Source organism: Centruroides vittatus, unplaced genomic scaffold (assembly GCF_030686945.1).
Source record: "Centruroides vittatus isolate TY-2023 unplaced genomic scaffold, ASM3068694v2 contig_884, whole genome shotgun sequence".
NCBI classification, from domain to species: Eukaryota; Metazoa; Arthropoda; class Arachnida; order Scorpiones; family Buthidae; genus Centruroides; species Centruroides vittatus.
Window position 1 is genome coordinate 34,755 of NW_027122576.1, and position 24,107 is coordinate 58,861.

At 28.6% G+C, this 24,107-nt stretch overlaps 1 protein-coding gene across 3 annotated transcripts; it reads right to left on the bottom strand.

Moving 5' to 3' along the window:
- Positions 1–1,116: 1,116 nt before the first annotated feature.
- Positions 1,117–23,230, bottom strand: LOC136983619 (cAMP-dependent protein kinase catalytic subunit beta-like). Of its 3 annotated transcripts, none has more exons than XM_067280412.1 (12): positions 23,092–23,230; positions 22,553–22,610; positions 16,568–16,816; positions 9,648–9,709; positions 9,430–9,558; positions 6,719–6,817; positions 6,425–6,507; positions 5,737–5,863; positions 3,617–3,712; positions 3,408–3,530; positions 1,558–1,722; positions 1,117–1,490 (listed from the first exon to the last, which is right to left on the bottom strand). In XM_067280412.1, the coding sequence occupies exons 2-12, from the start codon at positions 22,584–22,586 to the stop codon at positions 1,359–1,361; spliced, it is 1,299 nt and encodes a 432-aa protein (XP_067136513.1). In that variant the 5' UTR covers positions 22,587–22,610; positions 23,092–23,230; the 3' UTR covers positions 1,117–1,358. The 3 variants fall into 3 exon arrangements, with proteins under 3 accessions (XP_067136513.1, XP_067136514.1, XP_067136515.1); XM_067280413.1 differs by lacking the exon at positions 23,092–23,230 and adding an exon at positions 22,702–22,772; XM_067280414.1 differs by lacking the exons at positions 22,553–22,610; positions 23,092–23,230 and adding an exon at positions 17,153–17,295.
- Between the last annotated feature and the right edge of the window lie 877 nt (positions 23,231–24,107).

Below are 24,107 nucleotides of genomic sequence, written 5' to 3' on the forward strand. Positions count from 1 at the left end.
TTTAAGGGTTTTAAAGTTTGAATATTAAATTTTTATTGGTTTTATATATTTAAAGTTTAAACTTTAAATAAAATAGATAGCTTTGAATAGGTTAAATTATTTTAAGTTAATAATTTAACTTAAATTTTTTTAATATTCAATTTGTCATGTGATATATAATAAATATATAACAGAAATTTGTTATTTTTTATTACTAGCATTATACGTGACATTCTAACAAAAATATTAAAATGCAAAATTGGCCGATTATTCAAACCGATTAATCGGTGCAACCTTAGTTACAACATTTCACATAAATAATTAATTGTAATAATTATTCAAATTTTTTGGTTTGTTGAAACCGAGGAAACGCAAACACTTCACCTAACTTTATACTTACCTGAATTTCTACTTTTTTACTCGGAATTTGACCATACATTTATTTATTTAAGCATCGCAATGGATCTCGAGGACGAAAGATAATGCTTCCATAAAAGAATCATTGGATTTCAAATGACTATAGTTCTTTTTCCAGAAATTGTTTATTCACGCGCAAACACCGCTGAAAAACGGAAACCCTCCAAGTTTCACTTCGGTGACGTTTGGAAAATAAATTTTCGAATGAAATGCTCTCACGCTTTTGGATTGGACACGATGGGCTTAATGACTGTACTATACAGTTGGCCTCTGAGGCACTGCATCTCGCAAGTTGCGATTACTTTCCTTGGTGTATATAAAGGATTGTGTGGTAGATGCTCTTAAACTTGTAGAAGATTAAAACACATTGCCAGTGAGAGGAAAGTGACTATTGATAAGTTTTAGAAATTTGATCCATTGACATCCGATTATTCTTTTAGAAGCAACTTATATTTTTGACTCGTTTTCCGCCCTGTGAACACTAAGATGGATATGAGTAAAAGACCTTACATTTTTTTTTATTCATACTCATCATGTGTTCGGACAAGCTAACAATAAGGACGGTGACCTCAAAGCATACCTCAAAAAATTCCTGGTATTTTTTGATCTCCTGGATTAGATCCCGGATCACCGAAAACAGTATATTGACGCTTTAACTGGTTTGGCTATCCGACCATCAAAATCGCTAGTATTGTTTATCAACACAATAAAAATCATCAATTTTTAACAATATTTTATTCAAAATATTACATTGTTTATATACAAAAAAGTAAAATTGAAAAATATACGATAATTTTTCCTCCTTTCGAATTTCAGCTATTATAGGAGCAAGCTGGTCACATAAAATAAAACCGGAAATTGAATCCGGACGTTTTGGATAATAGCTTGAATTATTTTCACACGAATTCATTTTAATGGCACTGTACACTTTATATTTTGGAAATTCTTAACTAAAAATACATTTAAAATTCTGCAAATTCCTCCGCACATCTATTCGTGACCGTATTCCTAATAATATTTGTCGGTTCGGCGTATGTATCAAAATGGCGACTATCTCCTTTAGAAGTAACTTTAGGAATTAACGGAGCTTTTACCTAGAATTCATCTCTTAATTTCATAAAAAATTTATACTAACAATCATTTAACAGGTAAAAATCTTACCTTCTTTTCATAAATAGCAACCCAGTCTAACTTTGAAAACCACATATGCTTTTTGATATCGTTAACTCCATTTTTTAAATTTCCGTATCGTTTGGTTAAATCTATTTGCAATAAATTCTTCAAGATATCTTTCAAAGAGTCTGTAAAGTGAGATGGAAATTTTACCTACAAAAATTAAAGAAATAACAGCGGGTTATATTTACATCAGTGGAGTAGCGCAAGTATGGCGGATATTACCGTCAACGTTATCAGCATTTTTATTTAATATTATAATTCATATTGATTGCACAAAAAGTAAAAAAAAAACATATTTAATTTATTAAATTAATAATAATTACGTATAGTTCGAAAAAATATAATCTCCTTGGTATGAATGTATGTGTATATACACACCAAAGAGATTATCCCCACAAAATTTCCATGTTTTCATTAGTTATAAGAAAAATTAAAGCACGAATTTCTATTTTACTGGCGATTTATTAACAGTAAAAACATATCATAATATTAATTTTTCATGTCAGTATTTTGTCAATGTCTTCTATCATTTGCTAAACATTATCTTACTCTTTAGGGAAGCTTTAAAGTGATGACCACTTTACTCCTGAGATATAAAAGCCTACTCTTGTCTAATACGACTAATTAATTGTCTCCTATTGTGTTGTTTGGGTGGCTTAGATACTGATTCCTGCAACTGCGACCATGTATTCTCCACATGATTCAGGTCTGGTGAATTTCAGGCTAAACAGTCCACATGGTGCTTCTGGGAGAAAAACTATTTCGGTTTTACTTGACTGAATCCTTAGCTGTATGTGCGCTTGCAGAATGTGTGCATAAAAATTGTGTTTTTTTGAATGATGATCAATTTAATTGATTAGCAAATACAACGGCCAATAAGTTTTTGATTCCAGTCAGAAAGTTTATGGTCAATAATTCATAAAACAAGAATTTATTATACAGACTTTTAAATAAAATTTAAAAGTGTAACCTTTGTTATAACATTTTAGATATTTGATTTGTGTAATTTTAATATCTGTTAGTAACAATATGTTACTGAATGTTGTTTCCATTGTGATGGCACGCAGTCTCAATTGTTGCCATGTTTCAGCGATGAAATAATCATCTGACTTAAATTGCATGAAAATAAATGATTATCGTTTTGTATAGGCTATAGGATATACATGCTAAATAAAGCCATTGTTAAATACCTACTGTATGTAAAAGTAAGAATAAAGTTGTTCTTGTTTTATGCATCAAAAAATTTCGAATCTGAGGCTTTCGATTTAACGGATAAAAATTTTTCCTATAAGAAAAATTTAAAACTTTTTTATTTAAGAATAAAGCATGATAAAATGCCAGGTTAATGAGTAAGAATTAGTTAGGTGGAAACACAAATGGTCTGTTCGATTGATTAGTATATTGTACTGTACGTTTAAACGTCAATTTGACGTCAAAACTTCAGTTTGACAAATGAGAAATACCAAAGAATGACGTCAAATTTACGTAAAAATGTACATTATCTCAACCAATCCAACAGATCTTTAATTACATTGTACAGTTTTTTGACGTGTCAAATTAAAATAAAGTTTTATTTCTATCGTAAATTTATTTTCTATATTTTTAACAGATGCATTAGTGGGTATATATATTACCATATTTTATTTATACTTATATATTGAACATTGTTATTAATGTGTTTTGAAAATACATTTAACGGAATTTCGGCAAAAGCGGTTACACCTTTCCCAATTAGTCTGTTAAATACTAGCCTTCTGTATATAATGTTGGGGTCCTCAAACATTTTTCGATTTTTGAAAACCGAAATTAAATAAATATATATATTATATACTTACTCTTCCCGAAACAATTTTTTCATAAATTTGTATCGGTTGATCCGCAAAAAATGGTGGGTAACCCGCTACCATTTCGTATATTAAAACGCCTAAAGACCACCAATCTACTGCTTTATTGTATCCCTGTTAACAAATTAATTAATTAAAATTTATCTATTAACAATTTAACGTATATAGTAGTCTATAAATAAATAATAAATTAAACAAACCTTGCTTAAAATTATTTCAGGAGCTAAATATTCTGGTGTTCCACATAACGTCCATGTTCTTCCTTTCACTCGTTTCGCAAATCCGAAATCCGTTATCTAAAATATTTAAATAATATAATTTATTTCAGTCATATTGTGATTAAATTTCTTCAGTCATATTATAATTTAATTTGTTTCATTTGTGGGAATTCCACTTTGTGAATCAAAAAATTTGATTTCTATTTACAACATTCAAAAGAGACTCCAGTAAATTAAAAACAGAAGTTAAAATTAATATAAGAACTAGCATTTTACTATTTTGCAATTTGTCATATATATTTTTACATACAAATACCATAAATGCAAATCTGTTAATATGAGAAACAATAGCTAATTCACTAGGGTTGTTTGAGAATAGTTTGCTTTAAAATATGCATTAGATTTATCTGTATGAAATTTTATATGTTTTTATTAAGGTACAATAATCATATATTGTAACTGTGTAAGATACAAAATATGATAAGATCTATTAGAATTACGTATAGATCTATTAGATCTATACATAAATTAAAATTCAAATGGTTTGTTTTACTTTACTAAAGATTTTTTTACAGGTTTATTTTTAAATACGATAAAAATATATCTATCCACTAACTGTCAAAACGAAATTTTATAGTAATTTATCGAATATTCAGATTAGTTAATTGACCTCCGATTGGGTAGCGATCGGGTTAAAAACAGAATGCTAATTTATTAATGTGAATAGAATAAGAACGGTAGGGCCGACAGAGAGTAAAAAATTTATATATGAATAGAATAAATCTGTCATCACAAGTCTTCCAGTAGATTTATTTTACAATACTTACACATATTTCTCACTTATACAAGTACGTGTATTAATTATCTTCACAATAGTAGATCGATATTCTATTCTTAAGAACATACCAACTAGGGGTATTTTCTAGGAAAACGAAACTGAGTTCCGCGGTGCAGGTTTTCTGTTTCGGCTTGAAACGAAAATGCAAATGTGACGACACGCTTCTAACGTTCTCTCTTAAGCATTTTATAACCTGCAGGTTCGGGAAAGGACGTGCATGTCCATCGTCATAATCTACAAAAACGTCAAGAAATTTCGTCAAAATATCGGCCATGTGGAGTTGTATATATTAGCAAAAATAACCATGTGTAATGCTCGTGCGATTTCTTTAAACTTAAAACCGGCAATCGGTCTATAAACTTTACATTACGAAATTTGACATCGAATATTCAAAATCAGAAAATGTCCTCCTTTCTGATCCCAGAAAATAGGACACAGTATTGATAAAGATTCGGTAACTAATTAGCAGTAAATGTAACACAAATTACACAATCCACCTGCCCATTTAATGCATCAGTCAGCAGGAATTTCATCAATAGAAGAGTCTCAGTTTCGTTACAACGTATTCTTATAAACATCTCCTCACGATAACAATCGAACCATTATCTAATTTGTTCGTGGCATCCATTCATTTACGTATCACACATTATTGCCGTAAACATTACCGTTACATAACATAAACACCGCTACCCAAAATCCAACTTCTAGGTCCTCGTCCATGGAAGTGGAAACACCACTCGATGATATGGAGTGGAAGCTTAAGGGGCTCTGGTACACTAGATACTTCTCTAAAACTTTCCCGTAAACTTTCCTGGAGAGCGATATAAGGAAACTTTGAGAAAAATTGCATAAAACATGTCGATTTATAAACCTGTAGTATGTTATTTAAGTTATGTCATACAGAATCCAAGCAAGTCTATAGGCTAGAGATGCATAAAATTCTACTAAAATAACATTTTGTATTAAATATTTCTACGTTGTATCAAGTTACTTGATTTAATTAATAACTATTATCTTTTTAATTTTCTTTATTTAAATAAAATATTTTTTATAAGAAATTCAAACATTTACATCCATTAGTTTCATTTTATTAATCTCGTAAACTGTAATTGTAAACACGAACGAACTTGTAAGAATTATTAAATATGATATCGACATTTATTATATTTTATAATATTTATGTTGCAATAAACTTAATAATTTCATTTAAAGCACTTATTAAATATAATCATAATTTTTATAATTTTGGCAAAAATAAACTTACTCGTATATATCCAATTTCGTCAATAAGAATATTTTCGGGTTTTAAATCTCTGTATAGAATATCCAAGGAATGAAGATATTCGAACGACATTACGACTTGACAAGCGTAGAAAGTTGCGAAGTTTTCACTGAAAATAAAAAGAACATTGTGTTATAATTACTATTAATATACATCGTCACTTATTCTACACGAATTGCTGGAGCGGGTGCAAAGTTTCATGCAACATTGTCAATTATGCTACAGGTTTTGGTTTATTTGTTTACGACAATGCGACGGGTGGGGGATTGCTCGCGAAAGGACTTTCTAATGGAAATTGGTCCCTTATTTAGGTGTTATAAACGTAAAGAAAACTCGGTTTATTCAGATATATAAATAACTTTTAACTCACGTTTTTATATAGAACTAGTTGCATTTGCTCGGCGTTATTGGAATTTTTGAGGGGGTGAAGGATTGGTGAAGTTAGACTGTTAGACTATGAAATGGTGATAGAAAGAATGGTCTTATAAATAAAATATACATTTATTGATCCGAATATTTACAATAAGCTACTCAATGAAAAGCTACAACATATTCACGATTAAGCACAATATTAATATTGTTATAATGTTAAAAATTGCCATTAAATATTGAATTAATTAACGAAAGAATTTCATATATAATTATTAAATAAATTTAATAATGTTAATACCTGAATCTTCCTAATCTCCTCAAATGAGAAAACATTTCACCTCCCTGAATAAAGTCTTGAATCATATACAAATTAATATTGTCCTGTAATGAAATATAAATAACATTAAACTAAGGTAAGGTTAATAAAGCTGATGAGTTAATTAAGTTAGCTTCTAAACACGGATTTATTTTATATTTCAAATTGTTTATTAATTAATCAATACTTATTTAAAATGACAGTCGAAAATAGAAAGGATATTTCAATATAAAATGTAAATTAAATGTATAAAAATATAATAATTTATAGCCTTACCTTAAAATAAAATTTGAGATTGACTAAGAATGGAAAATTTATGGCATCTAAAATTCTCTTTTCATTAAGAGTATGGTCTACTTGTTTTAATTTCACTATCTGTTAACAATAATAATATTATATATATTACACTATTCATTAGCATCGTTCTATTTATTATGCATTTTATACTATTTATTTTAATTTTCTCCCCTATAAACTATTGATCTATTTTTTTTTTTTTTTCCTATTGATACCTTGAAGGAAATGTTGGACATGTTGAATGGCGATCAATTACATTCGTTATTAAAAAATGAAGGAAACTTTGTACAGAGGTTTTTCGCACCCTATTTTTTGTGTAATGCCTAATTATTTTAAATATATTTGTTCTGTAACATTAACGTAACCTGATACGAATTCTAGATGTAGGCCTATATAAAATAATACAAGTATCGGTATTATACTACAGATAAAAAAAATTAAATCCTTTAATATAATTGTTATGTGCAGTACAATATATGTAGTATATATATCTAGTGTTAACCAATTATTAACTATTGAGGTGATGGAGTAATTATGAGATGCTTAGCTTTGTGTGATTTTGGTGAATATATATGTATAGATAATACAAATGAAATAAAAATATATTCATTATTTATTTATTATTATTTTATTATTTTGAAAAATAATGTGACAAAACGTACAGAGTTAATATCGGTGTAAATTTCTATTCTAGGGAAGTTAATCATCCTATATATTGTCTACATATCTTACAAAGTCCTCCGCAATCTCTTGATCTTATCAATCAAATCGATTAATTTAAATAATGTATCTTTGATTTGAATTAAAAAGATAAGTTTCTTCGTTATGTAATAATGCCGTAACTGAAGAATTATTTTTAAATAAACCAGCAATGAGTTGCTTGATTTTCCGGACGACGTTTAAAATTTTGGTTGCGCCATCTGTTATCATATTTTATTTTAAAAAACTTTTTATATTTTTAACTATTATAAAACGGCAAAAAGCTTAAATGCTAATAACGAGTAAAATCGTATTTAAGTACGATCCTTGTGAAAATACACACGACCGTCATTATCTCCGACCTTTAACCACCAAAATTTAATAGAATCAATCTTCCTAACACACAAAAACAAGTTCTTTATAACTCGCATATAACATGCCCCTAATACCTACAATATTGCCACATCTTTCCGATGAAAGTCTGTTCTATTTGCTTACATGTTGCCAATGTGATATTTTTTTTTGTGGTTTTTAGGAAGTAAAATGGCGGATGTATATCGTGTCGAAAAACGAGGCTCGATATGTCGACAGCCAAACAAGGAAAATAGAAAATTCATTCCACTCAAGCAGCAGCTCTCGCAGACTATGAAAAAAGGGGCACAAGCTATAAAAAGGGGCAACGTACCTTACACAAGAAGCTTCAAACTCCACGATTCAACGTCAGATCAGCGCTCCCACAAGGTGACTGATTGCACTCGGGGCTAACATGGCCTTGAAAACAAGGTATGGGGTTTTGGTCAACATTGGACGAAGTTGCATGGGGCAATGGACGGAATATCATTCATTAGTTTCTTTTATAATTGTAGAATAGGTTATAAGTCTCGAATTTTCTGTTGTTTGGGCCCTACGAAATTAAGAAAAGGGCAACCGAGACGAAAAGGGAACACGTGCCCCAATGCAGAGGTGCCTCTGCACTCAAGTTTTAAACGCAATGAGATATGCTCAAAATCACAATAATTGCGAGACAACATGAAAATTTGGAATAACGGAAGCAAAGTATACAGTAAATGTAGCGCTTAACACATATCTGTGATGACGTAACGGCACCGAACATACAGTAAGCGTCAAAATTCTCCCAATGTTGGTACGTACTACAGAAAAATAGCGAAAATTATTCGATATGCGAAAGTAAAAGGGAAAAGAAATAAATCAGATATAGTAATATTATTACAATATTCACATAACAGCAAAAATTAAAATAATGTTCATATTTTTAAAATATCTGTAGTGTATAAATTCTGCTTGTTGCATTGGGAGAATTTTGACGCGTAAATTTATTTATAAATTTATAACATCAACATTAAACAATGTAATTTCGTGCATATTAACGAGATATTAGAGCATAAATGTGCTGCTTGATATGCGCCATAATGAAGAAGCTTTCCAGTGAGAAGAAACTCCGTATTGTGAACCTGCTGAACAAAAGTTTTTCTGTTGAAAAAACAGCATTAGAAATTGGTGTTGAGCGTTGGAGTGTATCCATAAAAAAAAAAAAAATAGTGAGCTACCATAAAATTTAAGAGCTGGCAGGAAGAAAACGTTGAGCGCCAAAACAGAAAGGCACTGCGTACGTTTGGTAGTGAGTGGAGTTGCGATACATCATCACAGTAAGGAGGCAATTGAAACATGGCTTAGAAATAGAAGTGAGAACTTCAACTATCCGTAGATGCCTAAAACGTAACAATTTGAAAACAAGAGTTAAACCCAAGAAGCCTAAACGTACCAAATTACATACGACTTAATTTGCCAAACACTATAAAGACTGGACTTAGAAGATTGAAAGAGGATTGTATGGTCAGATGAGTCCACAAAGTCTGTAAACCAAGCTAAAAATTCGATTTTGCATAATTGTACAGGCTTATTTAACAAAGTTGTAAATGCTAATATTATATAAAATAATATTAAATTAAATTAAATTAAATAAAAAATACTTTTTGTTTATCCAAGACTTTCATGGCATAATATTCTTCTGTTGTTTTATGCTGAACCAATACAACTTTACCGAATGAACCCGTTCCTAATATTTTTAATACTTTAAAATTTTCTACTTGCTCCGACGGCTGAAAATTCGATTATATTATTATTAAATTAATCATCTTTACAATTTATATAATTCATATTAGTAAAATAAAATTGATAAATTTGAAACCTCAGATGGATTCTCCCATTTTTCTTCAAATAATTTTCGTGCTGTTTCAAAACGAGTATTTACTGTAAATAAAATAATATTTACATCAAAAATTAATTAAAATTAACAAATAAAGTTATAATAATAATATTATTTTTAAAAATATATAATTTATATACAGCAAAACATGTGTAAACTGGCTCGCGCAGTATCGAATATTTTTTCGGTTTGGCATATTTTTGTTTTGAACAAATTAAAAAAAAAAAAAATACAGAAAATCTCTGGATTTCGAAAAATTCTTCTCTTTTAAGCAGGTTTGTTTTGTAATAATTATGGTAATTTATTAGAATAGGTTAGGTTAGATTAGAACGTACGTCCCCACTGTTTTCTTTCTGTTTCCTTGAATCAGAGATGAGCCGCCATTTTGGCACCATAGGTAACATTAACCCAATTTTCATTTATCCGAAAGGAAATTAATGCAGTTAATAGTGAAATAATTAATTTTAAAGACCAATTGCAATTTATTAACGAAAGAAATGAAAAGATTGAATCAGAATTAACCAAATTATGTAATGATAAAGAGCTAATGCAATTTAAGATAGACACTTTGAACAATGCAATAAATAATAATAAATTAATGATATATGATTATGCAAATAAATAAATTAACGGATGTAAATCATAAAGAATTATTGAATTTCTTGACGCATTCTCTAAAGATTACATGCAATGAAAATGAAGACATAAAATCTATATATAGTATACCTAATTCTAAAATTAATATTAAATGTTTAACTCTGAAATCGGAACAACTGAGAAATAATATTTTAATGGCATTTAATAGATTGAAACAAAACAAATTATTGGGAGAGTGGCAACATGTAAATATGGCAGCCGATTTAGTTAAAAAGTCTCGTAGTAGAAGAAAATTACTATTACCATATTACTGCATATCGATTTGAAAAAACGAGGAGTTTAACTCAAATTACAAAATGATTATGTACTAATAAATCAACAAAAATCACATACAGTTTTATGCAAAATCAATTAGTATATGCTGATGATTTTTTAGAATATACCTTACAAGAAAATTTAATAAATCAGAGACCATAATAAAAACAAAAGAAAACAATGAAACAAATAAGAATGGAAACCAGGGAAACGTACAACCAATAATAACAAACTGGAACTGTCAAGGAAAACTACTAGTAACGATTTCTTATACTTATTAAGAAACACTGATATACTGGGTATTACAGAAACCTGGATGACCTCTCCAACCGAAGATCTAATAAAAAATAACGAAGAATACAAAATTATATCGACAATAGCACAAAAACCAGACGGCCCAGGTAGTCCACATAAAGGGCTAAGTTTGATACTAAAAAGAAATATCGGAAAAATAAAATTTATTCAGAAAACCACTAATTATATAACAATATTATTACAAATCACCAATCCAGATATAAAGTTTCTAGAAAATAAAGTGATAATAATCATGCTGGTCTACGTACCACCGAAACAACTACAGACTCTAAACGATATTTTTAAAGGTTTTGAAAAGTGGAAAAATATTTTCCCATATATTTCTAATGATAGGATATTTGAACGCTCGAATTGCACAAAATATGGACTTGGAATATAGGGGATCGAATATGCTAATTCGAAACACGCGAGAGTCTAAGGATAAAAAACATAACAAATTAGGAATCCAATTACTAGATTATACCTCGTATTTACCAACTACAGTTATATATATAATTGGAAGAATAAAAAAACGATTATCCGTCAGAAATAACTTGTATAACTAATTCTGGATGTTCAGTAATCGATTTAACAATATGCTCTGAATTATTGGCAGATCTATGTACGGATATACAAGTTTTAAACTGTGACTTATCAAATCATTTTCCTGTAAGAACTATCGAAGTGGCGAAAAATCAAGCTTACAAGAATAAACCCATACCCTACCAAGTAACTTATTATAACTATCAACAATATCAATTACAAACTAGTGAAAGAATTAAATACATACTAAATAGTGGACTAGAAGATGGAATCGACAATTGGATAATTCAATAAAACAATTTATAAAAGTACGTAAAATAAACCATACAAAATCTCATATATTTAAAAAGCCTTGGTTCAACTTCGACTGTTATATTTTAAAAATTAAGAAGAACAAAGCCTTATCACTATTCAGAAAATTCTATACAAACGATTCATTTAATCACTACAAAAAACTAAAATTTATATACTTTAACTTACTAAAATTCAAAAAGATAAAATATTTAAAAAAATTACAACAGTAGCTGATTATGAATAAAAATAACGATTTTTTTTACAACAATACAAAAACTACGGAAAAAATTTTGAACGCCAATCCTATATTGATTTTTCAACTTGGTCTTTTTACTTCAAGAGATTACCCAATATTGAAAAAATGCCATCCATGAAATCAACAAATCTGTATAATGAAATATTAGAAGAATCTGATACACTGTTTACTTATGAAGAATTAGAATAATCAATTCGTAAACTGAAATTAAAATCGGCTCCAGGCATTGACTTAATTATTGCTAAATTCATAAAATTACTGCCACGGTCAGCTAAACAAATATTACTTTATTCATTTAATTATTTTTATAATTCGCTAAATTTGCCAGAATCTTGGAACTCAGCTAAAATACTTATGGCTTACAAAAAAGAAAACCGGAATGAGCCTGAAAATTATCGCCCGATAGCTCTTCCTTCTACCGATTATAAGAAAATGATTTACATCAATTCTAGCAGCACGTTGGATAAAAGAACAAAACCTGACTTCGAAATTCCAATTTGCCTTTATTAAATCTAAGGGAATTGAATCTGCTATATTCTATCTTCAATAATTCAGATTTACTTACAAAAAACGTAGGAAAATATATTCAGCCTTTACTGACATTTCTAAAGCTTTTGACTTCATACATGTTCCTACTTTAGTTAATAAACTAAAACTATTCAGTGCTGGAAATAAATTTTCCGATTCTATTATGCAATTGTTTTCCTACTACAAAATTAATATCATTCGTGGCAATCAAACTTATCAAGAAACAACTATAAACCGTGGAATATCACCATCACTCTTTATCTATTTCATGAATATAAAAGTTAATCTATTTTTAAATGAGACAGAAGGAATTTATCTCCATGGTCGAACTTTCCATTATATACTTTATGCAGACGACCTAGTACTAATTGCTCCAACTCGTGCAACATTCGACAAGGTAAATAACTATCTGAACACTATATATTTATCGATTAATGTATCCAAATCAAAAATAATTATTATTGTTAATTGTCTACTTGGACTTTACTTATTAATAGGACTTTATACTGGTGTTTAAAGATTGGCACAGTAATGAGAGTTAGTTCAGGAAAGAACAAAATTTCTTTATTATATCTATTATATTATATTACTATTATATTACTATGTAGACAATTAACAATACTATTACAATTTAAGGACAGTAAGGCTTTTACAATTAACAAAAATAACTATTTTTAGAAATAATATTAAAATAGCAAGTTAAGAAAAATCTTTCTACTTAAACGGGCAACTTCTTTGATTGGTCAGTAGCATAAAATATCTAGGTATTACCTTTAATTAGAATGAAAATTTTCGGTTACATTTGAAAGCTCTTACTACAAAAATTAATCTACTTATAACAATGTCAGTTATTTATGTTCAGCTTTAAAAATTACTGACTTAAAACTTCAGATGAAAATATTTAACGTACTAATTACTCCTTCATTTTTCTACGCTAGTCCGATATGGGCCTTAGGTTTATTTTATGATATGGAAAAGTTTCGCATCAGCTACCTACGAAAACTATTTAAAATCGAAAGAACAGTCCCAGGATACGCCATAAGAGTAGTAACGAACAGATATCAACTATTCCCTTTTTTTCTGAAAAGACTGATCAAATTCTACTACAGATTAGTAAATACCAACGATGACAATATAAGATTTATACATCAAATTATGTGTACCCAAATCAACGATTCAAATTCAAAAACAAACACATGGCAATACAAGTTTAATAAAGTACTTCAATCATTTGGTGTCTCGAGCAGAATATTTGATAATTCAGAGGATAATTGGAAACACGGCTATACACTAATGGTGGAATCAGCCTTTTATCACAGTCTATTATAAAAAATCAAAAGTTAATAATGAAGTCGATTTATCACCCTTGGTACTTGGAAACTCTAAGTATACCTACAGATTCGAACATCTTATCTGCTAATATAAACATAAATATTAAACGTTTACTAATTCAAGTCAGACTTAACAAATTCTCTTTATTTATCAATAATATTTAATATTAATTTTTTTAAAGAATTCTGTTATTGATGCAAATTAGGAACTTTTCATTACTTCATTTGTTTAAGGACTGTGCTGCATTAGAAAAATATCATAAAAAATATCAAATTATTGAAATAATCCATACGAACCAAGACTTAAACTACAGAGCTAGGATAGGTAACCTAACAATAAGCAATGTTTAAAATAAATAATTTTTATTCAAATCACAAATGAGCTAAAAAATATTGAATTAATTGAAAATTATTGCTGATTCATTACTTTGTTATCAAGATTTACTATGTAAACATATTATGTAGGAATAATAATGTATTTATATGTTCGTATTTGTTGATATTTTATTTATATGTTCATATTTGTTATCAAAAAATTGTATAATTTTACTGTTGTATTTATAGATTTGGCTAACAGAATAATGTATAAACTACCTGTATATTTTTAAACTTAAAGATAATACTAATCCCCTGTACCTGGTTTTGCCTTACTATAAATAAAGATTGATTGTTTGATATTTAATTTTAATATATTTTTAAAGTATTTCTTCCTTACACATTTTTAAAACTAAAGCGGGTAAATTCGTCTGTGTTTCTATTACAAAGGTAAATGTGTAAATCGTCAAAGCAGAAAAAACTCAGTGTTAAGAAATAATATGCAGTAAGCAAATTTTTTCCTGTTTACATGAAAATTTTTATTTAATTCTGCTCTCACACACACCCACATACACACATCCATGCATACAAAAAGAAAATCCCGAAAATCTTTGCATTTCTCGTGAGTCCAAAAATGTAAAAATTTTAAGAGGATTATTTTTCTCCATACTTTTCCTCTGTTATATATAACAATTGGCAAAGTAAAAACTGCATTTCGAATTTGTTACAGCCCATTTATATGTCTGATAAGTTGTTTCAAATAATTTGATTCTGAATTTATTTTGATTTTTTGATGTAGCGTCAAATTTTCTACTTTCTATGACTTGAAATTTCAATTTAAATTGATAATATCTTCCGAAATAAATCACGATATTGATATATATAACTGGCATCATGTTTATCAAATAGTTAAGATAATATTTTATATCTGGTTCATTCGTAATTTAAATTTACAGAAACTTTGTAAATACGTAAACAATACTTTAAATAGTTTAATTATTGTTATGTTAATGCAAGTTTTATTCCACTTTGTGTAAATTAAAACAGAGAAAAAAATGGTTGCCCGTTCAGCCTGCAGTTTGTAGAATAAAGATGATTTGTTTTCTCTTATAAGACGTGTAATAAGTTATACAGTAAATGCCAAAAAATACGAGGTTGTCTTATTTCAGTGTCTAATTACGACTCGAATAATAAATTAAAGATGATAAAAAAAAAATTGTTAAAAATATTAAACGTAATAAATATTTATTTACATTTTCTGATTGCTAATGATAAAAGTTTTGCAACGTTGTTGCTGGACTTTCCAGACATTTTTTATTGCTTTACATCTCTAATAATTTAAGTATTCAGATTGGTTCGACAGATATTAAAGGAATGAAGCCATATCCCCCTAACCAATCGTCCGATTTTCCTGAAAATTCTCGGAAAAATTGTCCCCTAAAACACAAACTTCCCTGAATAATTTCAGAAGTTTTCGACAAAAGGCACAGAAGTAATTAAGCTTCAGAGTAGGTGAATCCCCTTACACAACACACAAACTAACATCCATACATACAGAAAAAATGCTCCCAAATTGTTTTTGCATTTCTCTACGTTTCAAGATCCCCGAGTCCAAAAATGTAAAAATCTTTGCGGACCATTTTTTGACCGATGGCCATACTTTTTCCCTGTTATATAGCAGCTAGGAAAATAAAAAAATGGATGTATATTGCTTCGTTGAATATAGCTATAAATTCGAAATTTCATAACAATTACTTACTAAAGATTTAAACATATTCCTTTTAATTTCATAAAAATTGCATTGTCAAATTATTATTTTTCAAGAAATTTCTACTTTTATGAAATTACTGATGAGCCTCCAACACTATTTAAAAAAAGCAATCATAAGAAACTTCGAATTTATATTATTCACAAGTAAAATATTTACATGTATATGTTTGAATATAATTATTTAACGATAATACATTTTAGGAATAAAGATAACAAATTTTTAATTATAAAATTTTAAATATAAATTTTAAAAAAAAAGTAGAAAAATCAAAATTTATAAAAATAACACGAAAAATTTCAGAACCGTAAATTACTTTCCTGTAAAATGAAACTATAAACTGTAATTCAGGTTACTTTTATATCAGTTTATGCTTTTATCTTAAATTCTGTTCTATATCCTACATTCAACATTACTGATATTATAGATAACATCATAAAATTTCATATTTTTTGCCCGTTTTGTACAAACGTAATTCTTCTGTATTTGAAATAGTAAGCTTATAAAATGGCGGATCATGGCACAGGCCCAAGAAGCGCGCTCTAAGGGCTTCCGAAAGTTAGCAGTTTCAAAAAGAGATGTTTTTGAAGGCCTCAAAACTAGTGTTGGCCTCCGAGTGCTCGAACTGCCACCTAGTACATAAAAGAATTACAATACTTACGTTCGTTCCAGTCTGTTAGAGAAGCAACTTTACTGTTACGTTTACTCTTAACTACTAATTGATTAAAAGTTTTCTTATTTTCTCCTATTTCTTGTTCGCTTTTTTTCCTTTCTTGCACTGTTTTACTCTTTGAATTTTCACTAAAACCTTTCGAGTTTTTATCCAGATCTTTTGTTTTATTTGATGACGATTCGGAATTTCCAGCTTGGTTAATTGAGTGGCATTTCACTAAGAGAACTGAATTGATTTCTGCAAAAGACAATAATAAATTATTTTTAAAAATACTTCGAAGTAGCTGATAAAATAGAAAATTTAAAATTATTTAAATTCAAAAATTTAATTTAAAATAATTTAAGTACGCTTTACACGTACTCGGTTAGCACATAACATATCAAAGTACAAAAATACATTCTGATACGTATCACTGTGTATCAAATAACAGCGACAGAATCAATTTTAATTATAACAAATTAAGGGTTTTCCACCTCGATATAACGTTTAGCATTATATACGTTATTTCGAGACTTTAATTATAATCTAAATTACTCATTTTAGCTAAGTAAATATTAGTTTTAATTAGCTTACGCCCTGATACCGCCATATTTCGTATCCTGCAGCGTTATCTTTCGAAAGAGTTGATATTGAATTGATTAATTCGATTGTTTATATAAACGATAAAAATATCGAATGAAAACATCTGGAATAATTTTACTATATTGCTTAATTTTATAAATGCGGCCTTCAAAATAATTAAATAATATTTTTAAAATATTCTTCTTTAAAATTCGTTTCTTCAACACTGAAAACTTACGAAAGAACAATGAAAGATTATGATAATTACATTGTTATTATTATCTAAATTATGATAATCTCTGATTTTATTATAATTAATTCTAAAAATAATGTTTGCTATATTTAAAAGTATAATAAGATACATATACAATTAACACGTGAGTGGATTTAATTGTAAATTTTTATCAAGAAAATTATACAATTTTTAAACTTATTAATTTAATTATATAATATTTTTTTCGTGATGCGTAGTTTTGATATCAGATTTATTTTATATCAACAATATGATATGGAATTATTTTTAATATCACGAGTATAACATTTAAAATTACATCTCAATTTCAGTATAAGTCGTAATTATGACTGATTCTTTCTAACTTTGTAATCTGTTTGTTTGTCTGTCCTAAATTGAATTTATATATGTATTTGTAACTCATGTTCTTTGTTTATCTTTTGTCAGATATGTGATTGTATGAAAAGATAAACTCGTGTGTCAGAAATATAAATGGTAATTTTTATTAATACGCCATTTTGGAGAGTTATAAGTCTTCAGATTTCTATAAAATTACTAATACAAATTACTCATAAAATGGGGTTCATTTAATTATTTTTAAAATATTACCCTCCCCTCTCTTCAACATATAAAATCTTTCTAGCTAATTATTAATTATTAATAACTATTTTATTAACATAAACATATTGAAAAAGTTAGAACTCAATTGGTTTATTCCATCGAAAGTTATAAAAGAAAAAAAAACATCAAGAAACGTTAATAGTGGGAATGAGAATGAATTCCACAAGTATAGGAATTATCCACCCACTTAATTACTCCTGAATCAATGGTTCCATTTTTCTGACAATTTCTAGAAATATTTCCCCAATACATAAACTACCTTGCAAAATTTCAGAAACTTCCGACAAAAGGCACAGAAGTTATTAAGCTTGAAAGTAAGTGAAAAATCATTCCCCCCCACACAGATAGAATCTCCCCTAACTTATTTTTGCATTTCTTGACGTTTCAAGGTCCCCGAAGGTCCAAAAATATAAAAAATTTTCGGGGGTCATTTTTTAGACTGATGGCCACTCTTTCCCTCTGTTATGTAACAGACGGAAGAGTAAAAATATAAACTATTTGCAGTATACTGCATATTTTATTCTCATTTCATAAATGAAAATATTTGAAAAGCACTTTTCTAAGCATCTTACACGAATGACGTTATTTAAATAAGCTTTATTATACAGTGTTGCCTCGTACTTCGAACTTAATTCATTCTTAGAGGTCATTCGAACTCTGAAGCGTTCGAAGTATGAGGTAGCACTGTATTTTCAATTATCATTCCATAACTGCAAACCGGATATTTTTACGAAAAACTTACTGATAACAATTATCTTACTGAGAATAGATATAAAATACTATGCCTACAACACGAAATATTCAAAATAAGTTTATATAATTAAATACAGCAGCTTTGTATAGTCTTTATACAGTCTGGTATAGTCTACACCAGAACGATTTCACATTAATGTTTTATTATACATTTTTTTAAAGTAAATTTATAGGATTATAAATAAATGAACAGATATTTGATAGTTTTATCAATCTAGAATTTTAAAATGAGAAATTAATTGGTTTTTTATCTTACCTGTGATAAGATTTCTGTATAATCTTTACAAATTTAAGGCCTACCAGTGGCCGAGTGGTTATGCAAAGTTAGGTCGCATTAACTTCTGTGTACTGTACAATGCATAATGTACGGTTTCCTCTTTTCTATAGTCTGCGGACGCCGCTGATGGGTATCCATTTACACATCTTAGCTAATTAATACGCAATTATTTTTTAATTGGAATAACAAAAGAGGATAAATGAATGAAAATTTTATTCACTTCATAAGTTCAAAACATTAGTAAATATATGAAAAAGATTCAATGAATTGTGCATTCAAAAGAACTATTAACATGCAGATGATTATTTATATACTTTTAAGAATCTGCTGAAACTAAATAGTATTTTGTCTATTAGTTTAATGATAAAGTCATGGAATGTATTTTTATTTAAATTTAGAATACTTAATGACTTTTTCTATACAAGACGCCTTAAATTTGTAATGTAGCAATACATTTCGAAATATATTCTTATCAATCGTCACTCATCTAATATATTCAAGAAACAGACTTTTTCAAATAAATATTTAGAACCATTTTTATGTGTATTTTGAATAAATTATTCAAAAGTTTATCCCAAATAAATTTAATATTCTATAATACATACGAAAATATAGGCTATCGATAGCTTATATTAGTGAAAATGTATAAAGGTTAGATCACTTTATATGCAATATATAAATATATTATACCTTGTATAATGTACAATGTACAGTACATAATATACATAATATAAGAAAAATCAAAAATAAGATGTATTTTATTCTTGGTTTTCTTTTATTCCTTACAATTGAAATTTTACGTACTGTACAGTACAAGGTATTAGCGAGATTGAGGCCGAAGTTTTAAACGCGAAAACGTGTACGTCGGACGTTCAGCGCCGCTTTAAGCCTAGAAGTTTGACAATGGCGTTTGGAATGTCGAGCATGATTCCACTGACTTTCCAAACTCCATTGTCAAACTTCTAGGCTTACAGGAAAACGGCGCTGAACATCCGACGTACACGTTTTCGCGTTTAAAACTTCGGCCTCAACCTCGCTAATATCCATGTACTGTACGTCAAACTTTATTACATTTATCTCAAAAATAATCAACACTAACATAGCATTTGATAATAAATTACCCATGATGATATAAAAGAACAAATGTTTGCTCCAAAGAACTTAGTTTAAAAATATGCTGTGTAACAAACTTATAGAAATAAATAAATAAATACTAAGTTTATTAGAATTAATGCGATTTTAATAAATAAAATTAAATAATAAAAATTATTTTAAATTTTAATTGTAAGGTTTATATAATGTGTTATCGGCAAAACCTTATTTTACGCCAAACTAGTTTGGCGTAAACGTGTCAGGCCAAACTAGTTTAGAATTATTATTCAAGTATATTAATGGTTAAAATAAAATTAAAAGACAATCAATTAGATGAACAATATTTATTCAAACATAGTCTACTTAATTATAAAAGACGGTGTTAATGTTACCCTAGGTATCGAAGGTGGCGGCTCGTCTCCGAGTCCAGCAGTCAGAAGACATGGAACTATGGGGAGGCGCGTTCTAACCTAACCTAACCTATTCTAATAAATTACCATAAATATTAGCAACCAAATTATTAGAATAGGTTAGGTTAGGTTAGAACGTGCGTCTCCGGTGGTGGCTTCTCTCTGATTCCAACAATCAGAAGACCGGGAACTGTGGAGACGCGTGTTCTAACCTAACGTAACCTATTGTAATAAATTAACATAATTATTAAGTAGACTATGTTTGAATAAATATTGTTCATCTAATTGATTGCCTTTTAATTTTATTTTAACCATTAATATACTTGAATAATAATTCTAAACTAGTTTGGCCTGACACGCTTAGGCCAAACTAGTTTGGCGTAAAATCGGGTTTTGCCGGTAATATGTGCAATATGTTTATTATCATAATTAATATTATTTTCTATAACGTAGCCATACGTCTGATGTAGGCGAGACATTCTCAAGTTTGAGTTTCGTGTCTCGCTGTCCTCCAAATGCTTGGCTAGACGCACGAACGTCCCGTTTTAGGGAGACGACGTCCCTCATAAATGTAGAAGGTTTTCGATGCCCGCGATTCAACGAATCGCGGGCATCGAACGCGGACAGACAACGCTAATATATTGTATAGGGTGCATTGACAATCAATTGAACAGTCTGTCGCAAGATAGGATTGCTCTTGCGTGCGTGTATTATAACTATAACTTCTAAATCAACCAATAGTCCCCATTATAATTTGAATGATACCACTGATGCTGCCATCTGCAGGTTTCCTCTATTCCGTGAGACTAACGCACTCACTGGAAGAATTTTCCATGTGAATACTACATGGGCAAGAGAAACCCAGCTTATTGTTGCAACGTTGAGGACAATGATTCTGATGAAATGTAACTTTGATGCCTTTCCGTATTGGAAACTCGTGCGAGAGACAGTACGAAACACTCAGCGAAAAATTCACTCATCAATGAAGCATTGTGCAACAAATGTGCTTTCAGCAAGGATGTAGTGTCGAGCAAATCATCTATTGAGCAGCAGGATGGTGACGAGTCTTGGACAATTTGAATTTACAATTGTCACAATTCGGGTTTTGTAGTATCTTGGTAGCTTGTATATCTTGAAATGTATCCTACTCCGATGTCTACTGTGGTTATTATAAGCTCGCAAGTAATGGGGTTACTGAATCGATGGAGGTTTAAAAATTAAACATCTTAATGAAGATTTAGCGGATGCCGATCTGAAAAGAAAAAAATCAGTTTCTCTCCCGAGTATCCTGTGTGGCCACCTTATTCTTGTTGACTTGCAGGCGGTGTAGATTGTAGTGTACAAAGCAAAACACAATAAGGCCTTTGAGGAGTGTAGATGGAGTCATGTAGAATCATGACTTGAAACAAATATGGCTACTTTATTATCTATTAAACAATATAATATATATTTTTAATATTGTTATTAGTATTTAATAAAACACAACATACAGTGTTATAAACGTATTATTTAAAAAAACTACTAAATAATATTTGATTTAATCTTATTTGTTCAGTTTATGGATTCATTCCTAACGACACGTCATGGACAACACATACCTTTTCACTATTAAAACTGAAACTGGACGAACCTTTCTGCACAGAAAATATAAATTTTAGTCAAATTCATAAACACTAAGTACGAAACAAAAAGTAACCCTTAGCAGGACACGTAGGGTAAATCAGTGATCTTTTGAGTGGCCAAATTGCGCACGAGTCGAAGGTAAGCAGACCCTAAATATTTTGTATATTCCATTTCTACATACAAAAAGTAGGCTTATTTCTATCACAACTGATATGTCAAGTATATTGGCGAGTCCGATTTGGACCGAGTAGCTTGGGCACCATTAATTTATATCATTAGCAGATTTTTACATCATTTTATTAGTGAATTTATTAATAAAATTAGTGCAAAACTATATAATGATACTAATAACTTAATTACTAAATGTGTAATATATATAAAATCATAACTGTATATTATATTACCTTTCTTTTTCGGTTTACTTTTACAAAAAGGCATGATATTAATCCACCCAAGTCAATTCTGCAAATGAGTAGAATAATAAGAATATATACATATGTAATTTTATTTAAATATTTGTTTAATAGAAAATTTATCATAATCCAGGAAATACCTGATGTATTTCGACGTTCCGATCGATAAAATTTGATAATGAACACTTCATTACAATTAAATTAATATATTAACCGAAAATTTAATCATTTTAAACAAAGGTTTCCTCACAAAATATCACTGAAATTTATTAAACAATTCGTAAATAATTAGAATATTGAAATTTATATAAAATAAAAATTTTATTAACTTTCAACGTAGATATTCCGTTAAAAATATTATTAAAAAAATTCCTAATTTAAAAAAAAAATTATACATTTAATAAAATAAGGACGCTTAAATTTCGTCCATTGAAAATATTTTTTTTGTATATTTTCTAAGTAAAAAGTAATTTTTATTGAAATTCCAATATGTATATGAGTAGAAAATATCCGTAGAATGCATTACTTACTTGGTCTACCGCGCAAATATCCTGTTTATAATGAATAAAAATGACTCCTATTAATGTGACAATCGACAGAAATAAATATCCAAGTGTTGTCTTAACCACACAACTATTCCTTTTTGCACTTTGCACAGAAAATAGGTGGTTCAATAGATAAGTGTTTACTGATAATGATATAATGTCGATACAGACCTATGAATTTTTTTATTTTTTTTTAATATTAGCGAGTCGAGATATATTTTTTTGTATTGTCATTTATATTTTTAATTTTATTAAGCATATTTTCCAATTTTAAGTATCAGAAACCACATAAAAATTATCAGAAACGTTAATATTTATTGCATTCCAACGGAAACATTTTCGTTTTGATTAAAATTTTATATTACTGACGAATTCTTAAGAATTTTTATTTTAATATGTTAAAAATAAATAAATAAATATTTAAATTTTTAATCGAAATTTTCTAATAAATAAGTATAATTTACCTGCCGTGCGGATGTGTTATATTTATTTACGAAGAAAATATCATGAAAGATTTTATAGTAGATATTTAATCTCTCGCACCACAGTTTTGTCTTTGATTTAAATGGAAAAAATTCTTATATAATACTTTTATATTACGATTCGGAGTAATAGTTAATGAAAATTGAATATTGGAATGTAAACAGAAACGAAAGTAAATTGAAATTCTTATCGTAGGAAGTACAAAGATTGTAATTAGCTCGGCTACTGCCATCAACGTAAATATTTATTATTCAGTGACCGAAAAAACGTTCGATCGGTTACGTAAATAAATCTATGAAATATTTTGTTACGTGTTACTAAAACATAAGTCACTTTGATACTTTTAATAGTTTTTTTTTATTTTTTTAGATGATCAATGACTTTCTCCCATATTTTTCAAACGGTTCTTCAAAATATGTCTTATATTCCTATTGATTTCTATTTGAAATTAATAGGAATATAAGGGGTGCTCGGAATTTAAACAGGTTATTAAGGATTTCTATATAAAATCCTTATCA